Here is a 27,259-nt window from a genome sequence, read left to right as displayed (position 1 = left end):
TCTTTAGCACACATTTTCATTGATATCTAAATTCCTGGAAATTTAAGTGTAAACATTATTTTTTCTTCAGCCTGTATCGTCTGACAATCTGTGTAAAAGCTACACATCTTAATATAAGCCCTTGTTCCACCAAGCCTTTCAATTTCTATGCTAAACATGGTGATACTCTCAAAAGACCCTTAAGTGGTTGGATTTCAGTGGCTACAGGATTGGTGCCCTTTGTGCAAGGGCTTACACAAAGCAGTAGGAGGTGCTCAGTGATATGTGGAAGAAGATAGGAAAGGATAACAAATAAGAAGAAAGAAACATGCAATAAAGGAGAAGAAGGCGTGTAGTTATCACTTCTTCTTAGATCAGCAGCATTGTTTCTGTTTTATACGGGCCAATGGGAGTTATCATTTGAAGGTCTCAGTGATGGCCATGAAGAGAAGTGTCTTATGACATGTGACACCATGTAGTCTGGTAGAGTTTACCTACCTTTTGGAGAAGCAGACTGCCTGTCTTAAGGGTAGAAAAGTAACCTGAACAAGCAAACAAAAAGTAGAGTGGTGCTTGTTCCTTGCTTGACTTACTTTTTGATTGTGAAGATGCAGGCAGTCCAGTCTTCTGAAATGTTGCTAAACTTCTACCAGACTATACAGCATCACATCCTTAAGACAGTCCATTTCATGGTCACCACTGTGGGAACCTTAAATCTTACACAAAATCTGTTCAGGCTATCGACATAGATTTATAAATAACTTCCCGAGGCTTGGTTCTATCACCTCCTTTAAGTGATATCACAAAGGCCTATAGAGAATTCGTTGTAACCTGGATCTGGTTGTAAGATGGCCATTAGGGGACCTGAGTATCAGCTACCTGAGACAGACAAGATCAAATGGTAAACTCTGTCATATAATGTACAGGTTTCACTCACTTGATGTAGGGCTGGTGCAAGGCGACAAGGCTAGCATGGATGGTCAGTGTTATGGCAGCCAAGTGGAAGTAATCAAATAGGACGGGCAGGTGATAGTGAAGACCTCTGGTGGGGGAGAAGTGAAGCTGCAGCGTTCGACTTGAGACACAGGAGATGGTGCTGTGCTGGTCTGGACCGAACGTTTGATCCGTAAACCACAGCTCTATCATTAGTGCAAAATCTGCTCGCTCGAGAGTATCCTCAATCTGAAATTATAATAACAGACTTTTTAATTGGTTTGTTATGCAGTAATTTTATGATGCTGTATCAATCAATGAAATAAAGTAGTGTGAAACGAAATAATGTAGAATGATTAGATATGAAAACACAGGAGTGAGATGACAGAAAGCAATTAGATAAGACTGACTGACTTAGTCTAGCAATAATGCTGTTTCAACTGCAAATACCATATAACAATGAAAAATCTGAGGTACTATCCTGAGAGATGCCTAGAGGATGGAGAAATACCACAAAAATCTCAGCTTAAGATACAAACCTGGCACCTCTTGAACACAAAGCAGAAGTGCTACCCACCTAAATGTATTTTGTTCGTGTTTTTCATGTCTGGCTATTTGTCATGCTTCATCTCCAAAACTACTGATTGGATTTTGAAAGAATTCCACTATCACAAGTCCAGTATCAGTAAAGGTAGAACTGTCCCTGTGCATAAGTAATTAAGCACTATGCCATGAGGGAGTACAACGGAGTGGATGCATAGATCCACATTTTCTCACCTCAGCACTAGTTGGAAGTGAGTGGTCAGCTTCACGCGCTGGGCGCGTTACCCCTGAGAAAAGTACAACGACATGGGTGGGCCTCAGAGTCGGCCTGGATGACATGGAGAAGAGAAAATTCTTGTCCCTACAAGGATTCAAACTCCACCTTCAGGGTCGTCCAGCCTGTAGCCAGTTACTATACCAACTGTGCTACCCAGGTTCTAGCCAACTATCAGTAGTTGAAAAAATTTAATTTTTATCCATATTGTTATAATCCCAGCTAGGAATCGAACCCGAGCTGTCCAGCCTGTAGCCCATCACTATACCAACTGAGATACCTCATAAACACTTTGCAGTTCACCTTATGACTATCGACTAGAATGTGTGCTCGAAACATGATGACGTCGTCCAGGAGCACTTCCTCGTTGCGGTACAGGATCTGGAATGTCTTACTCACGCCTGTTCCATTCACCACACATGCTGGAAATGCTAACTCTGATCCTGAAACAAAACAGTAATCTCAGTGAAGGGTCTGAGGTTTCAATGGCAGGACTGCAAAGATTTGTTTCTGTGGTGTTAATGTTGTGTAGTCCAGTAGATATGTACCATTGTTTTGTAAGAACCTCCTGCCTTCATGTTAACGGTACGAGATGGCGGTAACAGTTACCTCTAAAACATCTGCAAGTATCTACCAGACTATACACTGTCACATCCCAGAAGACAATAACCTTCAGTAATGTCAGGCTTTCAATCTTTCATAGCAGGGTTTCTCAACTGGTGGTCTGTGGACACACGCATTCTGCGGCTTAATTTATTCCAAGTAGGATTTGAGGTTCTGGTATAGAGAACCGAGATTAACGGCTGTGGGAATCTCTTGCACTGACCACGCGACATCCTCTATCTGCCGACAAACGACAGTCCCTCAGTCAGTATAGTTCTCTTGTGGACTAAAGGCCCTGGAGGAAAGAAAGGATTTGAGATTCTCACACAGGTGGTTTCAAAGAGTTCTGTCTTCTGGGATGTAACGCTGTGTAGTATGCTGAAAATCTACTGACGTTCCTCCAAAATGTCGGCAACTTTCAAAGGACTACATGGCATCATATCCCAGAAGACAGAACTCTTAATTTATTTCAATTCAACAATACGAATTAAGATTATATTATACATTTTTCTATAACAGGAAAAATTATCTTACAGCCAGAAACTTCAGTTTGGAGAGAGGGGAGAGGGAGGGTATTTGCAGTTCTCACAGCAGTGGTTATAAAGACTTCTGTCTTCCGGGAAAGTCACTGAAAGTCAACTGATGTTTCCAAGGAATGTGTAGCAGCCATCTTCAGGGTTGAAGACTAAGCCAAACAAGAAACCAGCATGAAGCAGCCAACAAGCAAAGCATGGGATTCCATCTAGAACCAGAAGAAACTCTGGAAGCCACCACATCAGTTCCCACAGGCTTGAACCAAGGTTACTCAACAGGCGGCAGGAGAAGAGTGACGAGGTTTGGGCCTTTCAAGAGCGCCAGTACAGAAATGGGAACACAGGAGAGAGAAGTTGTACATGTTGTGGCAGAGAACCAAGGAGGGTGGTACCGAAGCCTAAAGACAGCAGAGGAAGGACATGAAATGAAGGAAAGGTTTCAGTTTGAGTGTCCAGAGATGGCGGGCGTGGTGCCCTGAAGAGGGCAGTGTGCACAGACTTACATGGCCCTGTGGAGAGGATTCCTACTTCCTTTGCACAGTCTCACTAGAGAGGTCACTGTTTCTGTTACAAACTGATAGGTAACTTGTGGCAAAACTAAGTTTTAATTTTAATGCCACATAAAAAATGTTATATCTGCCCCTTTTCACCATGAGACATGAATCCTCAGATTGTGGATCGAGGAGACAGCTTAAAGATACAGAGTGTGGCTGCAAATATAGGGTATATGAAGTGGTGGACAACTGATAAGAAGCAGTCTTCCAACATGGGGGTTGGGCAAGGGCAAACAACTCATCACTATAAAAACTTTGTGTGTTATGAAATGTTAAACACGGAATCTCAAATTTGGGCAGATTCTTTTGTTCAGGATATGGACAAGTGATGCGCTCTTGTGAACATAGTATGAACCTTTGGGTTCCATAAAGGGTGGGGAATTTCTGCTATGTGGCAATCAGTTTTGCAGAAGGGCTCTGTTCCATGGAATTGAAGATGTTAATTTTTATACTGCAAATTATTACATGTGTAAATTATTATCTTTATTGTACAAAACTAGAGATTCTTGTAGGAAACTGTTTAAAGACCTAAAAATCTTACCTCTACATTCACAATATATATATATATATATATATACTTTATCATTATTTGTTATTAAAAATAAACTCCAATATGAAGCCAATCAAGAGGTTCAGAGCATAAATACTACATATATTAGGAATTTACACCTACGAAATCAAGTTTAGCAGTTTATCGAAGGGGGGCATACTATAGAGTTTTTAGTCATCTTCCACCTAATATAAAAAGCCTAATCAATGAAGTGAGACTATTCAAACCATTCATTTTATTCCTTAGATGAATACTTTGATTGTAATTTTAAGTAAAATAATTACTATGCCTGATTTTGGTGGCTCAAGCGGTTAGTCGCTGGCTTCCCACTGTGGCAGCGCGGGTTCAAGCCCGGGTCTGGTCAAGGTGGCATTTGTGGTGGACAAAGTGGCGCTAGGGCAGGTTTTCTCCGAGTACTTCGGTTTCCCCAGCCAGTCTTCATAATCGTAATCACCCGGGGTAGGTACAATAGGCCATTCAGTGGCCGATGTGCCGAGTGGACCTAGCTGGATTCCACCCACCACTATGAGAATTAAAAAAAAAGGCCTGATTTTACATATAGTAACCACATGATTTAATTATGATTATATGTATTTGTGATTTTGCGTATTACATATTCAAATTACTTTATGACTTTTCTCTTGACGATTTCCATATCCATGGTTTTGTAACTGAGTTAGTATCTACGGAATGTGAATAGATGATTATGGTGGCGGTGGCGGCGCCGGCGGTGATGATGATGATGATGATGATGTAGACAGACAGAATAGTACTTGCACTTAGAAGACCCACACCTTCTTTACTACTCCGTGCGCCTGAAAAGGTTGAGGCCCACAGCTTTAGGTACAGCTTTACAGTTTGTCTGGCTACAGACCGAGAGGTCCCAGGTTCGTTTCCCGGCGCTACCAGATTTTCTGAGAAGTAGTGGGTCTTGAACGGGGACCACTCAGCCTCGTGGGGATAATTGAGGAGCTACTTCAATGGAAGAGTAGCGGATCCGGCATAGAAAACCGAAATTAACGGCTGTGGGGATCCGTTGCGCTGATGTGACACCATCTATCCGCTAAAGTTGCTACTAACTTCGCCGACAAGCGGTGGTCGCTCGGTCGGTATAGTATGCTTGCGGACTAAAGCCATGGTTTTTGTTTTGTTTGCAGTTTGTTTATGTTCATCACTTTCTATTTCATTAGGTTCATATACATAAACTAAATTTTGGATCTCCAGTAGACAGTGGACATCTACGGACATCTGAATAACAGAGAAGGCAATAATTTTAGATTATTTTACAGCAATCAGCATGGAATACTCACGTTGGTTACGAGGCAAATTCACCTCCACCTTGACGGGCAGCTTGGGCGAGACGCGGAGAGCTGTGCGGATCTGGTAAAACCTGTTTGACATAAAACATGAAAGTTTAATCAATTTGCTCCATACTTTTCATTTCTGGACAATAGCAAAATTTTCAGACTATGGGGGGCACACGGTAGCGTAGTTGGTTGAGGCACTATGCTACAAGCCGTAAGGTCGCGGGTTCAAGTCCCGATGAGGTCATTGGATTTTTTCAATTGACCTAATCATTCCAGCCGCAATATGACCCTGGGGTCGACTCAGCCTCTAATAGAAATGAGTACCAGGAATTAATTAAATAACTTTCCTTCGCAGTAAAGCGCGGCCGGCGCGTAAGGCTAACAACCTTACCGCCATTTGTGATGCGATTGTCTAGATAATGTGGGACCCTCAACGTCTCATAACCCTATGGGCCTTCACGGCCTGGTAGAGGGATGCCTTTGCTTTACTTTACTTATTCTGTAAAATAAAATGGTTTCTTATGAAAATAATTTTTTTATTTATATTTTGGAAGTACATTAAGTTCTGCTTTGTTGTTTTCCATTTTTACATTTTTGTTCATATGTCCATGGGATATGAAGACTGTATATAATTTAATACGCCTACAAGCTTGTGCTTTGGAAAACATGTTCATATTTTAGACATAATATTTAATTGAATTAATTTTCTTTTGAAAATGGATTTGGTTTGCAAAATGCTGAGTACATCAAATATGCCTTAGCCAATCGACAGCATGCAACATAATCTCCATGAACTGACAAAAAAGTTTAGAAAATCATCTGGGAGGGGGGGAATTGCTGGATTTGAGATCCTCACAGTGGTTACTATGAAAAGTATGGCCTTTTTTAGTTTTTGCGTCATGTAGTATGGAAAATCTCTAAGTTCCAGACGAACATATCGGCTCCATCTACAGAGTCGAAGTATATGCCAAGCGATCAACCACGAATAAGTACGTGGCAAGCAGATTTCTTCGGCACTGAAGATGAGCGGTTACGCCTTCCTCCGAAACATTATGCGTTTTCCGTACTACACGGTATTATCGCCCATAAAGCAGAACTTTTCAGTTGAGGAGTGTCTCTGCTGCACCCCTGTTGACAGGAAATGTCGGTTAGGTGCTCATTAGGGCCCTGCTTTACACTAATAAGGAGACAGAGAGAGAGTGACAGGTGATGACGATTAGCTGAAAATGCATGACCGTAATGTCAAGGTTCACATCACACTGTGGGGATATAGTGGAGGACGGATGGTTTTGAAATGGACCGTAAAACAGTGAGTCGTCGATCGATACGACCTCTCGCTCTCTGTCACTGCATAGTTTCCTGATGCACGCAATATCTCATTTCCACACTCTCCTACTATACGCCGTCGTAGTACAGTCACCTCATCCATCTTAGGTCGCTTCTTTCTTGTATAGGTCAGGGCATCGACCGCCTCTGTGGTCTGGTGGTCAGAGTTCCTGGCTACGGATCCAGAGGTCCCAAGTTCGATTCTCGACGCTACCAGATTTTCTGAGAAGAAGTAGTGGGTCTGGAACGGGGTTCACTCCGCCTCGTGATGACAATTGAGGAGCTATTTCAAGGAAATAGCGGCTCCGGTCTACCAAACCGAAATTAAAGGCCGTGGGGGATTCGTTGCGCTGACCACGCGACACCCTCTATCCGCTAAAGTTGGCACTAACTTCGCTGACAAGCGGCGGTCGCTCGATATAGTTCGCTTGGGGACTAAAACTACGGAGTTTTTTTATAGGTTAGGACACTGGGGCACGCGGTAGCGTAGTTGGTCAAAGCACTTATGCTACAAGCCGAACGTTCGCAGGTTCAGTCCCCAATGAGGCCATTTGGAGTCTTTCAATTAATCTAATCCATCCAATAGCAATATTATTCTCTGGTCGACAGAAATGAGTACCAGAAATTTTCCTGGGGGTAAAGGGCGGTCGGCGGGCGCGTAAGGCTGAGAGCCTCACCGTCAGCTGTGAGCCAACTGTGTAGAAAATGTCGGAGCCTCGACGGCTCACAACCCTCTGGGCCTCCACGGCCTGTTACAGGGATAGCTTTACCTTTTTTTTATAGGTCAGGGCAATGACAGAAGTATACAACCATAGGTCAATCAATTGAGATGCCATCTACGTATGCCTGTATGTTTCGCAATTTACAGCTAAGGATTTCAGAAGACCGCTGATCATCATATTGCGTGTCTAAAACATCTCTGAGGCTGCGTCATCATCAAACAGTGACGCAGATCCTTACACCATCAACAGAAAGTTACTAGATTTTATTTTCTACATACGACTGGAACCAAAATCACCATTACCGGAGATCTCAAACACGGAACTATAGTTAAGAAGACCTCTATATTATGCGATATAATGCCGTGTAGCCTGTTCAAAGTCAACCGACGTTTCGGAGGAACATTTCGCCTCCATTTTCAGGGTTGAGGAAGAAACTAGCGTGAACGCAGGTGACAAAGAGAGCTTGGCTCTGAAATGTTCCTCCGAAACGTCGGTTGACTTTCAATGGATTACACGGCGTTATATCCCAGAAGACACAATTCTTCACACAGAACTTTTCTTCCCGTAAGGTTGTCTACTCAAGGTATCACGTGCCCTGGGAGACGTTTCGACAGACATTATACAATAGTAAACACTGCACATTTACTAACACGGTGGTAACATAACTGATTCGGTATAGTGACTGGGCTACACACTGAACGACCGAGGAACTGGGGTTCAATTCCTGGCTTGGGCATAATATTTTCCTCCACATCGTCCAGACCAGCCGACTGGCTACGGGCTGGACAACCAAGGGGTCGGAATTCGAGTCACTGTGGGGGCAAGAATTTTCTCTTCTCCACGTCGTCCAGACCGGATCTGAAGCCCACCCAGCCTCCTATCCAATGGGTACCGGGGGCTCTTTCCCCGAGGGTAAAGAGGCAGGGGCGTGAAGCTGACTAGTCCCTTCCAACTAGTTCCGAAGACAAAAAAAGTAGATCTATACATCCATTCCCTATACGCCTTCATGGCGTAGTGTTTAATTGGTTAAGCACAGGAACAGCTTTACCCTTACCATTACGTCCAGACCAACTCTGGGGCCCAACTCAGCCTCCTGGGGATGAAGAGCCCGGGATGTGAAGCTGCTCATTCAACTCCGTGTAGTGTGGAAGTCCTCGTGGCGTATTGTTTAAATAAGAACAATGACTTCATACTTTTTCTGTCTCTGAGAGGCAGTTAACTGGTTCCATGTGGCTCAAGATGCGAGCCTTGGGAACATGGTAACAAACCTACGATTTTCATAAAGATCGGAAGGTTACTTGACAAGCCGAGCTTCTCAAAATCGCAAGGAGCGTGTCCACATGGAGGAAGTTATGTCAGTTCACCCGCATGTCCAGCTGCAAGCTACGATATGACTCAAAAGACTTCCATGGGATTCTGCATTCCTTTATTTCAGATATACGTGTACATCCTACATGACTAGTAAGGGCGCATTTCTTCTCAAGAAGCTGGTTACTGCTCAGCTAGTCAAAGAAATCCCTCATATTTCATGAGACTAATTAATTACCATTTCCACAATGAACGATAACAGATCGAAACCTGATTCAGGAGGAAATTAAGAGGAGACTGAACTCGGTAATGCTTGCTACCATTCAGTCCAGAACCTTTTGTCTTCTCGTCTGTTGTCCAAAAACATAAAAATTAGAATATACAAAACTATAATTTTGCCTGTGGTTCTGTATGGGTGTGAAACTTGGTCTCTGACATTAAGGGAGGAACATAGACTGAGGGTGTTTGAGAACAGGGTGTTGAGGAGAATATTTGGACCAAAGAGAGATGAATTCACAGGAAGTTGGAGAAAACTGCATAATGAGGACCTTCATAACTTGTACTCTTCTCCAACTATAATTAGATTGATCAAGTCAAGGAGGATGAGGTGGGCAGGTCATGTAGCACGAATGGGGGAGACGAGGAATGCGTATAGGATATTGGTGGGAAAGCCAGAAGGAAAGAGACCACAGGGAAGACCAAGGCGTAGGTGGGTGGACAATATTAGAATGGCTCTTAGAGAGATAGGATGGGATGGTATGGATTGGCTAGATCTGGCTCAGGATAGGGACCAGTGGAGGGCTCTTGTGAACACGGTAATGAACCTTCGGGTTCCATAAAATGCTGGGAAATTGTTGAGTAGCTGCAGAATTGGCGGCTCCCTCAGAAGGGCTCAGCTCCATGAGTAAGTAAGTAAGTAAGTTCCACAATGAACAGCCATCGGTCCCACTCCTCCAACTAGATGAATACTGTCCCCCCCCCATTGGATAGGAGGCCGGGTGGGGGCCCAAAAGCCGATCTGCAATACATGGAGAGGAGAAAAATCTTGCCCTTGCCGGGACTAGAACTTGGACCCTTCGGCCGTTCAGCCCGTAGCCCTATACCAACTGCGCTATCCCGGCTCCCACATCCATATAAGAGACAAAATTATGGTTTTGTATACTTTAAGGTTCACATTTGTAAACATGCAAAGCTACAGGAGTTGTATCAGCACTAAGTGTAAATTGTAGACAACTCATTTCGAAAACTGAAGTACACTGTAACGTAATTCTAGAAGTCACACCTCGATCCCGTTGATGAGCGCGTCAGTAAGAGCGTCGTGTCGCATGATTACACACATGACTGCGGTTGAGTTACGCTCACATGTAGCATGCAATCCGTTACGCCCCCCCTCTATCGCTTCTCCACTGTAGCAGAAACATACAGAGAGACGGACCCTGCAGACTGGTGTAACAGCAACGCTCTAGACGTGTACTCTACAGGCACATTTTTCGTTTCTCATCACTTCTCTGAGTTCCTTCTGGCGTATGTTGCGGTAGCACCTGAAATAATCGTCTCCTTCCAAATCCATACACACCACTGGTTTATTTACCCTTCTCATTCGATATAACCTCGCCAGTTGAAACAACATTGTCAAGTAATACTAGTCAATAAGAATGTGGTAAAAAGGTAAAGGTATCCCTGTAACAGGCTGCGGAGGTCCATAGGTATGTGAGACGTCGAGGCTCCCACATTTTCTAGACAGTCAGCTCACAGACAGCGGTGAGCTTCTCAGCCTTACGCGACGGCCGCCTTTTACCCCACATGAAGATTCCTGGTACTCATTTCTCTTAGAGGTTGAGTCGACCACAGGACCATAGTGCGGCTGGAAGGATCAGATTGGGAATCGAACCCGAGACCTTCCGATTTGTAGCATAGTGCCTCAACCAACTACGCTACCGCATGCCCCAATGAATGTGGTAACATGCATAAAATAAATACAAGTATTTAAGTTGATTCTCATATACTGATACCGAATATGCACACAAATATCTCCCGTCAACTCACAGTTCTGCGCATTGAATTTGAGGCCAACAGCCTGCTTTAACTTTTAGGTTTTCTTCCTTGGTAGTTCTGGAAAATCAAAATGCGAGAAAAGATGTTTTATCTCTCTCTCTCTCCCCCGCCCCATGGCTCTTGTGCGTTTTTCTGTTTCTTAATCGTATACACACTCGGTAGGACTCCTTGGACGGGGGATGAGCCCGTCGCAAGGCCGCTACCTACACACAGAAGAACACAAACATAAAATAAATGCACACAGATATCCATGCCTCGAGTGGGATTCGAACCCGCGATCCCAGTGTTCGAGCGGGCGAAGACGGTTCATACCGTAGACCGCAGGGCCACTGTGATCGGCCCAACGTTTAATAAAGACTGGTAACGGGTAACGGTGTTCAAAAGTTCAGAGAGCATACACAGACAGCACGGTGATCTCATAAGCCTATTTTAACTGTTTCAAAATGAGGAAAGTAGTCTAAAAAAAGACTGGATGGAAGCTGATCTAATCGAGACATTATCCCGGATGGATGGATGGTATCGCGGCCGGAATTCGAACCTGGAACGTGCAAACTACATAGAAATGATGCTGCTAACTCAGCGATGATGTTGGTGATGCTGAGAGGGGGTATCTAAATAAACTGAGAACATGAAATACATGGATAAATGCGGGTTTCGCTGTTGTTTGGCACGCGTGAACAACCAGCCTGTCGAGCGGGCCATGTAGGCTAATGTACGCTGAGCAGAAGCTAAACATGACAAGCACCAAGTCAGATCATGTTCAAGTGACAGCGGACAATGCTAATTCCGTCTAATTGAATTGCAACTTGAGTGACACGTGACCGCTACTGCCGGAACATTCTCTCCGGGAAGAACCCCCTATATTCGACGTTCTCACAGCGGTGAATATGAAGATTACTATCTTCTGGGAAATTATGAACTCTGGTAATGGTTACCGACGTGTCAGAAGCGTATGCTGCCTCCATCTTCAGGGTAGAATCTCGTATCTTGAAGACGGAGGCAGTATGTTCCATCAAAATGTCCTTAACCATGTACTCGTAGTACTGTGTTTCGCGAACTATGCACCAGCGGAATACGGGTGTTACGCCACTGAAATCGAGTAATGGAAGTCTTCTAAAGGTTTATTAGAAAATGTTACTAGATATGTATTTTTTTCAATTTTACATCTTAACTCTCGCGATATTTTAGATAAGTAAAAGTAAAGTAAAGGTATCCCTGTAACAGGCCGTGGAGGCCCATAGGGTTGTGAGACGTCGAGGCTCCCACATTTTCTAGGCAATCGGCTCACAGATAACGGTAAGGTTGTAAGTCTTACGTTCCGGCCGCCCTTCTCCCTCAGGAGGATTCCTGGTACTAATTTCTGTTAGCGGCTGAGTCGACCCCAGGGCCATAGTGCGGCTGGAAGGATTAAGTCAACTAAGAAATCCAATGACCTCTTCGGGAATCGTTCCCGCGACCTCCCGAGTGTCCCTAGTTTTCCAGTGTGATATCTCCGAAAAACTGGTCTTCTGGCTATTGTCCTTACGCTTTTCTTCCTCTGTATCTACGCTATGCTACCAGTGTCTACACTGCGTTATTTCTGCGACTGGGCTTGTAGCTGCTAACTCGACGCATAAATAATAAAAAACAGAACTGAAGTATTTGAGATGACCAGACCATGACATGTGACACCATATTATCCGTTATTAGTATTGTTCATAGTTCCAATGATGGAATACAAAATCGATTACTTATGCTGTCCCGCAGAGCACATGACGTCCTGGTGCTCCGCGAATTGAAAAAGTTCTGTAACCGCTGATCTACCACACTACATGACGTCACATCCCAGAAGAAAATGACCTTCAGTCCTGCATCTGTTTCCACAAATGTTCAACTGTTTTTAGTGTGGTAGATGTGTCTATTATTGGAGTTGATTTCTATTTAGTTTCCACACATCACTGACCCATCAGCTATCACCAGTTCATTGTTAACACCGTCTTCATAAAATCTCTCAGGCAGTCGGACAGAAATTCAACGACGGTGTTTGTTTACACGTAGACATTGATTATAATGAATCAATATTCCGTTCTCTTCTGAAACGCATTCGAAAAATAAGACTAATCGGAAAGTAACCTCCGGCGAGGTGATAACGGAACAAGCAAGGAAAGAAAACAAATTTTATATTTATATATATTATACATATACGCATATATTTAAGATATTTCTTAACGTAGTCACTGCTGGAATTGAGGTACTTGTATCGGAGAAATAGTTTTTGTGATCCTGTGTCAAAGACGTCTGCCGCCTGTGACCTAAGCCACGTTTTGACACCTTCCATCAACTCCTCATTATTGCTGAGGCGCTGTGATCCCAAACAGTTCTTCAGGCTGGTAAACAGGTGGTAGTTAGTTAGTTAGTTAGTTATTGGAGAGGGTGGGTTTCCCCATGCACTGAGACCAGTATTGGTCCATTGTGCTTCCCTCTATGATATTCTACCAGTCTCTATACGCTACCGATATTGGTGCGTACCAAGCGTACCGAGCGTACAGAGCCAGCGAGTTCGGCCTCTACTGGCTTGGCGGTATCTATAATGCTTCCCCCATCTATCAGAGGCGTTAGAGACTACTGTTGGGCGGGAAATGTCCTTGAATTTGGCTCAGTGACCTCCTTTGGAGATATGAGGTTCTTTTACGTGTCGTAAAGCTACGACACGGGACACACGGCTTAAAGTCCCTCCCGGAGGACTTGTTCCCTGAATTTTTCCGCCCTTAAAAATTCCACGACCTCCGCCGGGTTTGAACCCGCGTACCACGAGTCATGAGGTGGGAACGTTACCTCTGGCCGCTAACAGGTGGTAGTTACTCAGATTGAAGATAAAGGCTGTAAGCAGGGTAGTCAAATAACTCCCAGTTGAAATGCTCCAGCAATGCTCGGCTGCGAAAAGCTGTATGCGGACGCGCATTGTCACTGCTGAGCATTATACGGGCTGTCAGCATTCCACGCTTTTTTCTGAATGGCCATACAGTTTTTTAATTTATTTTGTAATACACTTGTGAAGTTATTGTGGCCTCTTTTTCCATGAATTTCACCATCAGCACTCCTTTCCTGTCTCAGTGAACAGCTTTCGTCAGCTTTGTGGCAGACATTTATTTGAAGTTTATGGGCTAGTTTGGTGAATGTGTGTGTATCCACCGCTTTGACTGCTCCTTGGTTTCAACATTCACAAATTGGACCCCGGTTTCATCACCTGTGACTCGTATGAAGTGACAGAAATTCATCGCCATCTTTGTGGGATCGCTCTAAAAAAAGTCAAAGCCAAAGCCATTCTCTGCGTTTTGTGCGCACCCGTGAGGATTTTAGGAATTACTGCATCACTTCTCTTTACACAGTGCAAAAAAAGGATTGCTGATAAATTATAGTCAAATAAGCGAAGAATCAACGATCATTAACTACGCCGCTATAAAGATAGGCTGAAGGGAGCGGGAGCGAAAGATTAAACAGAAAAGAAGAAACAAAGAAGAGGAAGAATGAAGAAATGAAAGGAACAAAAACAAGAACTATTCTACTACGTCGGTTTGATACGACATGGACCATACAGTAAACGGCACGTACAGCAATTATTTTGTCGCGTGTGTTCGCTACCGAGGAAATGTGTTCATCGAGCCGTTGCCTAGCAACGATACACACCCTAAGAAAGTAGGCTAATAACATACTGTGGTCTTCTGAGTGTGAAGATACTGCTTCCATTTTAAGGCTACCCTGAATGTGGAGGAAATAGTCCCTCCTTCGACATTGAAGATGGAGATAGCATTTACCTCCGAAACGTCGGCAATACTACACACATCTACCTCAAGAAACGATCGAAGAACTGACTGACCAACAACAAACTGTGGTGAAAGCCTATAATCCGTAATAATTCGATAAACGAAAAGGAACAAACGATGCTGAATCTAATCCTTTCTTGCCAGGATCTGAGGTTCTCAAATCGGTGATTATGATGAGATCTTCCGGGATGCTGAAAGTTAACCGACGCTTCGGAGGAACATTTTGCTTCCATCTTCAAGCTTGAAGAGTAAGTGTAACAAGATACCAGCATGAAGCTCTGCTTGCTGACTGCTTCATGCATTTTCTTTTCGCTTGACTTATTTCATCCCTGAAAAGAGAGGCGACATGTTCCTCCGAAACGTAGGTTGGCTTCCAACGGAGTACACGCCCTTATATTCCAGATGACAGAACTCTTCATAACGCTACTCTTGATAGGAAGTAGAGAGACAGAGAGAGCAATGGGTCATGGAGGTTAGGTCAATATCAAACTCTCTGTACTTAGTTGCGGCCGTTTCCACCTCTCTCTCTCTCTTTCCCTCTCCAGTATCGACCTCAGGAGAAGCCCAACCACACCCTGTTACCTGTTGAGTGCGGTTATCAGCATGCAGGGCCCATCCAACATTTCAACATGTGCACAAGTACTTCTTGCTAGCCCAACGGAATTCCATGCCCTTTATTTATTCCTGTCACTAACTAAGACACTAGCAGATTCACTTCTGCATATTGTCCTATTTCTTCTTCAGCGCACACGAATTAGGCCACATGGCCTCCTTCCGAGCCAGAATTAAATTCTTTCCTTGAAGATTAACTTGTCTTCTGAGGCTGTTCCATAGCTCAGGCGGTACTCGCTGGCTTCCCACCGCGACAGTCCGGGTTCGATTCCGGGTCTGGTCAAGTGGGATTTGTGGTGGACAAAGTGGCGCTGGGGCGGGTTTTCTCGGAGTACTTCGGTTTCCCCTGCCAATCTTCATTCAACCAATTGCTCCACAATCACCCTCACCTATCATCTGGGGCTGGTACAATAGGCCAGAAGTGGCCGTAGTACAAGGGACCTAGTCTCACCCCACTAGCAATAAAATAATAAATAAAAATCTTTGTCTTCAGGGATATCAACCGTCGAAATGAAGCTAACAGACGGTTAAGAGATAAACTGTACATAGGCCGCGCCATACCTCAAGCGGTTAGCATCTGGCTTCCCACCGCGGAGGCTCGGGTTCGATCCCGGGTCTGGTAAAGTGGGATTTGTGGTGGACAAAGTGACGCTGGGGCAGGTTTTCTCCGAGTACTTCGGTTTCCCCGCCAATCTTCATTCCACCAAATTCTCCATCATCATAATAATCACCCGGGGCAAGGCTACAATAGGCCAATCAATGTCCGCCGTGCCGAGTGGACACAATTGGACTCCACCCCCTACTAAGCGAATAAACTGTACACAGGTACAATGTTAATGCTAGTATTCTGTGGGAAATTTTATCATATCGTATCGTATGGAAAATTGGGTTTCTTATCCTTCGACTTATTTTATGACGCTGTCTGTAGCTAGACTACATAGCGTCGAATGGTAGGATGAATTTGGTACTGCTTGGAACGAAGCTGTAGTGACATAAAAAAGTCAAAAGTAAAGTTGTCCCTGTGCTTAACTAATTAAGCACCACGCCATAAAGACGCAGAGGGCAAGGGAGGTATAGCATTACCGTTCTTGACCTCAACACTAGATGGAGATGGTCAGCTTCACGCTCCGGCAGTTTTAAGTTGGGGAAAGTGGCCGTGATTGCATACGGGGCTGCATGGCTCCCAGTGCCGGTCTGCACGCTGTGGAGTAAAGACAAGTCTTTTGCCCCTGCCGGGAATCGAACCCTGACGGTCTAGCCCGGAGCAGGTCGCTACATGTTCTGAGCTACCCTGACTTCCTGTATTATTTTTAAGCTCCCGTAGCAGTCAAGTCTACAAGTGGCAGTGGTTAAACGTCAGGATCAAAGTGGCACTGAAGGCAGCTATGTCCAAACGAGTCTGCCGCTTAATGAAAAGAACTCATTGTAACAAGTGTAGACGGTCATTTGCAAGAAGTAACCTTGACAACAGAGGTCAGAATCTGGAAATCTCGACTGTTCTCACGATCACAATATCTCGAACTGTCTGAGCAAGTAAAACTCCCCAGCATTCAGTGGTTAGGAGGAGGTCGGAGGACGGGTCTCAGAGCCGATCTGTGCTTGCTGAAAGGGAAATGTCACACTGCGATCACTGACCCCAACTTTCGTCCATCACGTAAGTCACTTATTGACCTACGTGTTCCAGCTCTTAAATAAAACAAAGGGCTGAGGGCAATATCTGGACCTAAAACAGACGGAAAAGAAAAAAAGGTCAATGGAGAAAATAAAACGAAAACAGACTACCATCTTCCGAGCAAAATTTTAATTAATGTGTTTGTATCTCGACCGCCTCTGTGGTCTAGTGGTCAGCGTTCCTGGCTACAGATACGGGTTTGATTCCCGGCGTTACCAGATTTTTTTCGGAGTAGTGGATCTGGAACGGGGTCCAGTCAGCCTCATGATGATTATTGATGAGCTATTTCAAGGAAATAGCGGCTCCGGTCTAGAAAACCGAGATGGATCCGTTGCGCTGACCACGCGACACTCTCTATCCGCAAAAGTTGGCACTAAACTTCGCCGAGAAGCTGTGGTCGCTCGGTCGGTATAGTTCGCTTGCCGACTAAAATCACGGAATTTTTTTGTTTTGTTTTGTTTGTATCTCACAACGACGGATGGACAAAGGAAATTTGTATTAAATTTGGTAAATTTCTTTCACCAAGACACAGCGTTATGTATATGATCATCAAAAGAAGACATATTCCAACAAATTTTAGGCAAACTTTCTTCCTTCGAGTGTACTTTTAAAATTACAGGCAGAGAGCCGGGATAGCGCAGTCGATATTGTAACTGGCTAAGAGCTGGACGGACAAGGGGTCGGAGTTCGAGTCCCGATATCCATGTCGTCCAGACTGAGCGTTCTTTCACCGGGAGTAAAGCCGCCGAGGCGTGAGGCTGACCACTCACCTCCAACTAGTGTCGAGGTCAAGAATATCTGGATCTATACATCCCCTCCCCCATATGTCTGCGGACACGCGGTAGCGTAGTTGGTTGAGGCACTATGCTACAAGCATGTACGTAGCGGGTTCGATTCTCGATAATGTCACTGAATGTTTAAATTGACCTAATCCTTCCAGACGCACTATGGCCCTGCGGTCGACTCAGCCTCTAACAGAAATTAGTATCAGCAATCTTCCTAGAGGTAAAGGACGGCCGGCGCTTAAGGGTGACAAACTCACCGCCATCTGTGAACTGATTGTCTAGAGAATGTGGGAGCCTCGACGTCTCACAACCCTATGGGCCTCCACGGCCTGTTACAGGGATACGTTTACTTTACTTACTTACCGCACAATATTGGCTGGTTTATGAAATTGAGAAGCAGACCTTTATATGACGAGGCGTACTACAGAACCTGATAGAGACAACATTTAATATATCAAATGCAGGGAGGGAATGTGTTAGAGTGCTGGAGGGAAATGTCAGAAAAGGAAACCACACTTCTGCAAAGCTGTAATTGAAATCCAAACCAGTGACGGCATCTAAGGCCGACATTTTCATTTCAGATGACTAAACGAAGAACCCCTATTCACACGGGCTGCATATAAGAAAGGGGCTAGGGTTGCTAGATCTGTGATGAGCAGGTGGCGGGTATTCAGGAGCTACGACGACAAGACGGCAGAGACTACGGGGAGAATAATATTAAAATCAATGGAATTGAGGGTCCTCTCCGCTGAAGTAAAGATGGCAATATAGTTATTACATACACAGGGGTATCAAAAATACAGCACGTTACCTGGACATAAGAATACCAAACTCGGCTATCGGTCAAGGGTCTATTATCAGCAAAGATGTATGAAAGAGCTCCAGTACCCACTGGATAGGTTTGGTGAACCCCAGAGCCGGTCTGGACGGCATGGAGAAGTGAGAATTCTTAACCCCACCGGGACTCGAACTCCGACCCTTCTGTCGTCCAGCCAGTAGCAAGTCGCTGTACCGACTGAGCTTTTTTTTTTAATTCGGTTAGTGGGGGGTGGAGTCCAACTGGGTCCACTCGGCCCGGCGGCCACTGATTGGCCTATTGTGATTATTGTGATTATGAAGATGGAGAATTTGGTGGAATGAAGATTGGCGTGGGAAACCGAAGTACTCGGAGAAAACCTGCCTCAGCGTCACTTTGTCCACCACAAATCCCAGTTGACCAGACCCGGGGATCGAACCCGGGCCGCCGCGGTGGGAAGCCGGTGACTAACTGCTTGAGCTATGGCGCGGCCTACCGACTGAGCTATCCCGGCTCTATAACTATGCGTTATGAAGGATTTAATATTGTGGATGGCCCTCAGGTGATTAGTCGTTTGAGGTGTGGTGCATAACGTATTCCTGTCACGTCGTATATAGTCATGTTCCTAGAGAGCTGACGCGGAAACCCATCTGGCCGGGAGTTGAGAACTCTCCTCAGCCCGGCCACCTACTAAGCGAACAGAGATGAGATGGTCCTCCTTCAGCTGAGCTGCTCCCTTCCCTGCCAAGTCTGGCGGTGGAATTTGGCAACGTGGCGCCTCAAATATCGATCAGCTGGGGCACCGAACCCAGGGTGAGACAGAGAGAGAGCTACCCGAATCGAGGGTCACAGTGTTAAAGCCACCACAAACTTGGATACACGTGGTGCAACGTGACACTACAAATTCTGTCTTCAGACGACTTGGTGCACCCAATCTTCCCACACTGTAGGAGCGCCTGCCAAACCCCGGGCATGAGCAGAAGGTCAACCGCGTGGTCCGTTTCGGCGCCTCTCGTGAATACTGAATCTAAACGTACTGAGTAGGATCGTTTTGGGTGTGCGAAATATTTAGTTACTTAATCTAGCGTATCCAAAAGTGGGAGCAGTGCGCCACACCCCACACCCCCCGGGGCGGGGGGAATAGGAGTTTTATTCTGGGGACAGCCGAAAATAGTAACGCTCTAATTATCATACTAACAAATTGATAAGAAAACTCAAAATTAAATTACAAACATACAATATAGGCTATGGGCTGGACGACCAAGGTGACAGAGTTCCGAGTCCCGGTAGGGACAAGAATTTTCATTTCTCTATATTGTCCAGACTGGCTCTGGGGCCCCATCCAGCCTCCTAGCCAATGGGTACCTGGGCCTCTTTCCCCGGGGGTAAAGCGGCCGTTGCGTGAATCTGACCAATCACCCCCAACAAGTGCCGAGATCAAGAAAACGTGGATCTATACATCCACTCCCACATACGCCTTCATGGCGTAGTGCTTTATTAGTTAAGCACAGGGATAACTTTACGTTTACCTCAGGAATTACATTTTGAAATTAAGTCACTTTTATAGGCTGGGGTGCCTCAAATATTTTTATCTGTATCAAAGAGGCTTCAGGAGAAAATACATGACTTGTGTTGAAATCTTCGTGGGCCAGGATGCTTTTAGTCCGTAATTTTTTTTTCTGTTTCTTCCGAAAGCATTATATCCAACCAAAATAACGAAAATCCTTACACAATTAGAGTCAAATATTAATGGATTGAAGGTAACAGTTTTACTGGAGGCAATTTATTTTGGAAATGACCTGCTTTAGATATATGAACATAATTGATAGAGCCCGGATCCCAGTCGGCATAGCAACGGGCTGCGCGACCGGGGTTCGATTGCCGGCAGGGAGAAGAAGTATTTTGTCTACTCCACAGTATCACCATCTACTATCGGGACCACCCAGCTCTCTTATACGAGTAACGCGTGCTTTTCCCTAGAGGTAAAGCGGCCGGGGCATGGCGCTGACCACTCACCTCCATCCAGTGCCGAGGTCAAGAATAGTGGAACTGTATCTCCACTCCCCAAAATCTCATCATGGTTTGGTGTTTAATTATGTAAATGGACTAACTTTACCCTTTTTTACCTCACCATACAGATCGTAGCATTTGAAGTGAGGTAGATATCAGTTCTTCCCAGAACTTGTTATGTTGGGTCAAAGCCGACAACCCCGGCGAATATTTCGTCATTCCTGTACCCCATTATGTACCTGTCTTGGACAACTTCCAGCCCTCAGACCAGAAACAAACCGACGTTTATTATAGAATTACGTACTCATCAACAAATGGGAGAGGAAACACGTCACACCACCGGGTGTCCGGATGAAAGGTATCCAAAATAAAAAATGTATATCTCGGAAACTGTCATACACGTATCCGGTTTATGTCATCGGAAAGGAAAACTCTTTTTATTTTCTTGTGCGGCTTACGCGAAAGCGGCGCCACATTTCTGCCATCATGTTAGGAATCGCCTGGACAGAGAGATGGCTGGGATATGAATTGGCAGAGGTGGACCAATCACTTGGCCTCCCAGGTCGCCAGATTTAACGCCAGAGGATTTCTTCTTGTGGAGTTATGTGAAGAACACTGTCTACCGGGTTAAGATAAAAGACCTTCAACACCTGAAAGCCCGCATAAGCGACGCTGTGGCTACGGTAATACAGAACATGCTTCAAGCAACATGAAACGAGGTCGAATATCATCTGGATATTTGTCGTGCCACCAAGGGAGCCCATATTGAAATTTACTGAGAAAGTTATATACTCAGAAAAAAAAATTAATAGTTTCCCTTTGCAATGGTGTAATGCATAAACGTGTATAATACATTCTTTTTGAGATATCATGATTTGATTTTGGACATTTTTCATCCGGACACCCTTTATTACATGTGGCTGTCTTTTCCACCCTACACAGGAGCCGAGAACGGAACAGCTTGTGTATAATGGAACCTGGCTTCTTTCGCAAATGCCACTAGTCCACAGATTTCAGAGTAGAAAGCAATGTAAAGTTGAGTCTAATGAATTGAACATCGTGGGAACGTTTGCACTTGATTCACCTGACTCAGGATAAGAACCAGTGGCGGGCTCTCATGAATACGGTAAGCAAATATCGTATCCCATAAAAGCTTGCGCGATTAGCAGCTTTCCAAGCAGAACTGTGTTCCTAACATATCGATATATATCACAGGTTATGTAATGGCGTTTACGGTATCGATATTATTTCGCATGTCCCCATTGAGCTATTTAGTTAAATAAAATAACCCTTTAAACGCTGATACAAAAGTGAAGAGTTAGTACGTAACAGAAAACTGTTTGAATATTTAATGTTAATATACTTTTTTTTCTAAATTGCTGTTCCTGGAATTAATCAGACAATGAACATACCTGAAGAAAGCAGTTTTCTGGGATTTGGCACCGTGTATATGTGGTGTTAACCGACGTTTCGGAGGAACGTATCGCCTCCATCTTCAGGGTAGAAGAAAAAATATAAGAAATCTGCAAGCGAAGAGACCGTGAGAACCGGTAAAAGCAGTCTGCTCGCGGTCTCTTCGCGTGCAGATTTCTTATATTTTTTCTTCTACCCTGAAGATGGAGGCCATACGTTCCTCCGAAACGTCGGTTAACACCACATATACACGGTGCCAAATCCCAGAAGACTGCTTTCTTCATAGTCACCGCCGTGAAAGCCTCAAATCTTACATAATGAACATACCTGTCACAAAATATTCATTAGTGTTATAAAGTCTCGTATGAGATGGGCAGGTATCACACATGGGACAGGGAAGAAACACTTGTGCAAGATTTGGGCTGGTAAACTCTGGAGGGAAAGATACCACTTACAAGACGTAAGCATAGATGGGAAAACAATATTAAAATCGATCATAAAGAAATAGGGTGGGTGGGTTGTGGATGGATTCATGTAGTTTAGGACAGGTTCAGTTTATGGCTCTTGTGAACGCTGTTACAGACTTCCGAGTTCCATAAAAGACTTGAATTTTTCTTGGGTAGATGAAGAATAATTAGTTTATTAAAAAGGATTAGTTACTTCCTGACTCTACGGGACTTAGGCCTCCTTTATGGCAGATGCCCTTTCTCTATTATTTACTTTTTGCATCAATCTCTTCAATTTCGGCTCTAGGAAATCATTCTCTGCATCTTACAGCAATTTCAATCTGGACCTCCCTACTTTTCTTCTACCTTCTGGTTTACTTCAAGAATTTTCTTAGCAGTTTTTGCTTGATCCATTTGAAGGAAATGCCCCAAACCCTCCAACCAAGACGTACTCACCCCATGGAGTTACTTAGCAGGGTAAGGATATACCTTGAAGATTGATATCACCCCCAAAAACCTCAGGTTTGGCAATGGTCGGACTAGCATGGCCTCCCTCACCAGCAGCCTCTAATTCACGAGCACTGCAAGGCTTCATGTGCATACGAACTGTGATGGACAAATAGGTCTGCTGTGTTATAACGCCGTGTAGTCCGGTAGGTGCTGACCAACGTTTCGAAGGACGCGCCATAGCTCAAGCGGTTAGTCGCTGGCTTCCCACCGCAGTGGCCCAGGTTCGAGCCCGAGTCTGGTGAAGTGGGATTTGTGGTGGACAAAGTGTCACTGGAGCAGGTTTTCTCCGAGAACTTCGGTTTCCCCTGCCAATATTTATTCCACCAATTTCTCCATCATCATAATCACCAGGGGTAGGTACAATAGGCCAATCAGTGACCGACGTGCGGAGTGGACTAAGCTGGACTCCACCCCCCACTATGCGAAATAAGAAAAACGTATCGAAGGTAACTGCTGCTTCCATACTTACGAAAGAAGTGAACTAAGTTCGGAAATGGATACGATATATAGTGTGGCATGTAGACCCGTTTCTAGGCAGTGGCCGCAAGAGACACGTACGCAACAATAGAAGAACTGTTGGAAGTTGTGTTTTCTGTGCGGTCCGTGCCGAGGCTACATAACAAGAACCAGCTGCGATTACGAGAGGGTATTGTGACTACAGTTAAGAGTAGGAGGTCTGTGTGAGATGGCAGCCAGCCTGCGTGGACATGATCCTGGGAGCAGGGGAACGTCCACTTGTGAAGACACAGCAGACTTACAAGACTTAGTGGGTGCTGTTGTGAGCTGTACAGTGTGTGAACTAGCGACAGCGCTACAGTTACATGTAGTTACGTTCTGTAAGGGTTTAAGAAATACAATTACTAATCAAAACCCCGTCTATAGTCACTCATACACGTGACAACAGGAAGGGCGATGGCATCGACTTCGAGAAAAAAATTAAAATCCTACACCCTAACAACTTCCTTACTTGGTTCACTCCTCCCTGAATATGGAAGCAGAAGGTTCCTCCGAAACGCCCGTAACCACCTGCCAGAATACATCTTCACCATCGGGAGTGTTTCAAGGATGAAACAATTTCTTAGATGCTATCCCTACTGCTATGCCGCTTTCTTTAGCTAAGAGGAGGCATGTCGGTTATGCGATGCTGGAGAATGAAATTCTAACACACGTGTTCGTTTCATGAATCCCCTCGGGGTCTGGTCGTGACAGATCCACCCCCCTCCCCCTTTGCCTCACTTTGGGAGCCTCAGAATCGACAATTGCAGCCCGATTCGTGTCGAGGGACTTGTTGGCTATCCCCTCTGTGCCTTGACGTTTTAATTTCGTTTGATGTTAGGGGCTCACAGTAGGCATAAACGTGCGAGTAGGAATGACTAGTTTAATAACGGATTTAAGAATATCATACCCTGGTGTGCCATGACACAATGGTTCTATGGTTTATTTCAACGATGCCGTCAGTAGCTCAGGCAGCATAGTGTCGAAACACAGGATGAACAGCACATGGAACAGGTTAGTCTGAACGTGACGATCTGTATTTCTGTCGGGAGATATTCGGTTCGAATCTCGGCCAAGACATCGGCTACACTGATGTATTAAGTATTACTCCATGAAGGCGAATGGGGGGTGTGGAAGTACAGATCCACATTTTCTTGACCTCGGCACTAGCTGCAGGTGGTCAGCTTCACGCCCCGCCCCGGCCGCTTTACCCTTGGGAAAGAGCACCCGGTAACCAATGGATAGGGGGTTGGTTGAACCCCAGAGCCGGTCTGGACGACGTGGAGAAGTGGAAATTCTTGACCCTACCGGGACTCGTACTCAGACCCCCGGTCGTTCAGCCAGTAGCCAATCGCTATACCGACTACGCTATGCCGGCTCCACGCCTGTAGAGTAATATGGGCCATATCTGTGTATGCCGCTGGGTTTGTTGTCTATAAATTTCACTGCAGGGAGCCATTTCTCCAGAAAGCTAACCTGACAAGAAACAGAGTTAAAGTTATTTGGCACCAAGTCGTCGTAAAGGTTTGTTTCCTTCAGTCTAAATCAGACTGCCGAGGTTACAGAAAACACTGCACTGCACTTAAATAGAGAACTGATTAGCCTATCAGAGAACAGCACATGTCAGGCTTCACGGATCGGTAATGTACGAAAGGAATGTTGGGAAGAAACCTCATCGTAACTCGGGAAATGATCCCTTCCCTGAATACCTGGCTTCTGTGCAAGGAAGTTTGTCAGAAAACAGTCGAGTAACTTGTCAGATTTCCTATGCAGAGCACGGTGTTAGCCTCAAAATTTAACCGAAATTACGATATTATCAACCTGTGATTCTTAACCCTTTCATGCGCAATTTGTAGTATATTTACCACCTGAATTAACACTAAAAAGACTCCGCACTGTGCCCACAGAATGCACTGATGTGTAACATACGATTCTCAGAATAAAATACAATTATTTCCTTTGACTTCATTAACCAGTATACAAGGAAGACAGAGTGTTTTCTGCGAAGTAGGAACTGAAATTAAAAATCCATCCAATATTAAAAAAAAATTAAGATTGAGGTTTATCATTGTCATTACGCAATTTCAGGTTAGAGGAGCAACGAATTGTCGAGCGTTAACACGTCGCATGAACACAAGCTATGTAGTAAGCTTTTGTTTCAGTGTACCGTGTTTGTTCTGTCAGAACTGAGCAGGGTAGTAAACCTATCCCTGTAACAAACCGTGGAAGCCCATAGGGTTATGAGACGTCGAGGTTCCCACATTCTCTAGACAATCGACTCACAGATGGCGGTAAGGTTGTCAGCCTTATGCGCTAGCCGGCCGCCCTTCAACCCCAGAAAGATTCCTGGTACACGTTTCTGAAATATTTTTATGTGGATATGTGAAGTGTAGTATATTATATAAAGGAGGCGGTATACGAGTGTATGTTTGTCATTCGTGGGAGATGCGGTTAAACGTAGGGCTCGACGTATCATTCGATAACATGTAGGACTGGAAAGGAACACGAGAGAAATCAGGGAAAGTCAGTACTACGTGCTCCTCCTGATAAATTCTCACCGCATATTACACTACGAATCTCCATCTTTATCTAGCGTCACAATGCCCATCCACTGTATCAATAGGTCACGGACGAGCGGGAAGTACTCCTGCTTTGTGTTTAGGAAGACCCAAGATTCAAATATCGGGCCAGAGGCCGGATATCCTGACTTGAGATTTTTCGTGGTTTCTCTCAGTCCCTCCAGGCAAAGTCTGGCAGAGTGTCTCAAGGAAGGCCATGCCTGCATTCTTACACAGGTTTTCGAATTCATTACTTATTAATCTCCCTATCATTTGAGGCTGTGAAATCCGAGCTAACGACAGTGCTCTCAGATAAATCATAAATTCATAAAATAAAAGAAAATCAACATGAGTTGTAACAAAGAATGAATTCAAAAACTGCGTTGAAATTAGTGTGCAGAATTTAAATTAATTGAACCATGGGTTTCATCTTTTATAACTCTGGTTAATCAAATATACGTGAAAGGTTCCACAGATATGAGGAACTGAATAGCCAATTGTCTGATGTTGACTGCAACGTGCATGGCTATTTTAAGGTACCAATCCCATATCTTCTTACTGGTTTTGATGGAAACTGCAAAATATCGCAGGCAAAAGTTTAGATCCTTGGCAAGAATTCAAAATGCATACCTCGTGAAGAAACTACAAGGCTGCTAACCTCTATCAAAATAGTTATCAAAACAATTCAACCCCAACAGAACTATTTACTGAGTAAAATCTAGGGGAACCTCCTTTTTTGTCTTCATTCAAAACTTCATGACGTAGTCAACTGATTAAAATCCAGAGCAACACATCAACTGATCACGTGACTTCTCTTCCATTCCTAACCCCTTTCCTGAGAGTGACACATACTCCTACAATGCTTCTACCTGTCTGCGACATTCACCCTGGAGATGGCAACTGGAATATCTGCTAAAATGTTGAGAGGACGTCAAGAAACGAAATGAATAACACGAAAAAATGCAACCATGCATCAAGAAGGGGCCGTGCCATGGCTCAGGCAGTTAGTCGCCAGCTTCCCACCCAAGTTATGTGGGATTTTTGGTGAACAAATAGTAGCACTGGAGCAGGTTCTCTCCAAGTACGTCAGTTTCTCCTGCCAATTTGCGTTTCACCGATTGTTCCACAATCATCAATCAGCAGGGGCTGGTACAATAGGCCAAAAAGTGGCTGCAGTACCAAGTGGACTCAGTCTCACCCCACGAGGAAAATAATAATAATAATTCAATTCAATTCAATTCTTTATTATTTATGTGCCAAGTCAACAATAATAATAATAACTCAAGAAATATTCAGATGTTACTGACAAGAGGCCTTCTATAAAATTTTGAACTTTTTCATACATAGTATTACAGCACATATTGTAAGCATAGAAAATAATTATGAGCAAAAATAATTATTTTGATACAAATACAAAATTTTTATGTAACCAGTAGAGAACCAGGTGAGAGATGGAACCCCAAACTTGTAGG

The 27,259-nt window shown here is 44.4% G+C and overlaps 1 protein-coding gene across 5 annotated transcripts in view; it reads right to left on the bottom strand.

The window, feature by feature from the left end:
- The window catches only part of LOC111862479 (protein FAM135A), a 71,060-nt gene that overhangs the window by 34,486 nt on the left and 9,315 nt on the right, over positions 1–27,259 (bottom strand). For all 5 annotated transcript variants that reach the window (XR_004512798.1, XM_033750685.1, XM_033750686.1 and 2 more), the window contains exons 3-5: positions 5,280–5,359; positions 2,033–2,172; positions 917–1,161 (exon numbers count right to left, since the gene is read on the bottom strand). Coding sequence is in view for 4 of the 5 variants with exons in the window: in XM_033750685.1 (XP_033606576.1) it covers positions 917–1,161; positions 2,033–2,172; positions 5,280–5,359 (465 nt within the window). In the remaining variant the exon portion in view is untranslated. The remainder of the gene's footprint in view (positions 1–916; positions 1,162–2,032; positions 2,173–5,279; positions 5,360–27,259) is intronic.

The sequence above is a fragment of the Cryptotermes secundus genome, unplaced genomic scaffold (assembly GCF_002891405.2).
Source record: "Cryptotermes secundus unplaced genomic scaffold, Csec_1.0 scaffold816, whole genome shotgun sequence".
Taxonomy (NCBI): domain Eukaryota; kingdom Metazoa; phylum Arthropoda; class Insecta; order Blattodea; family Kalotermitidae; genus Cryptotermes; species Cryptotermes secundus.
Note: the sequence above shows the minus strand (reverse complement) of the source record. Positions and strands in the feature narration are given on the sequence as shown.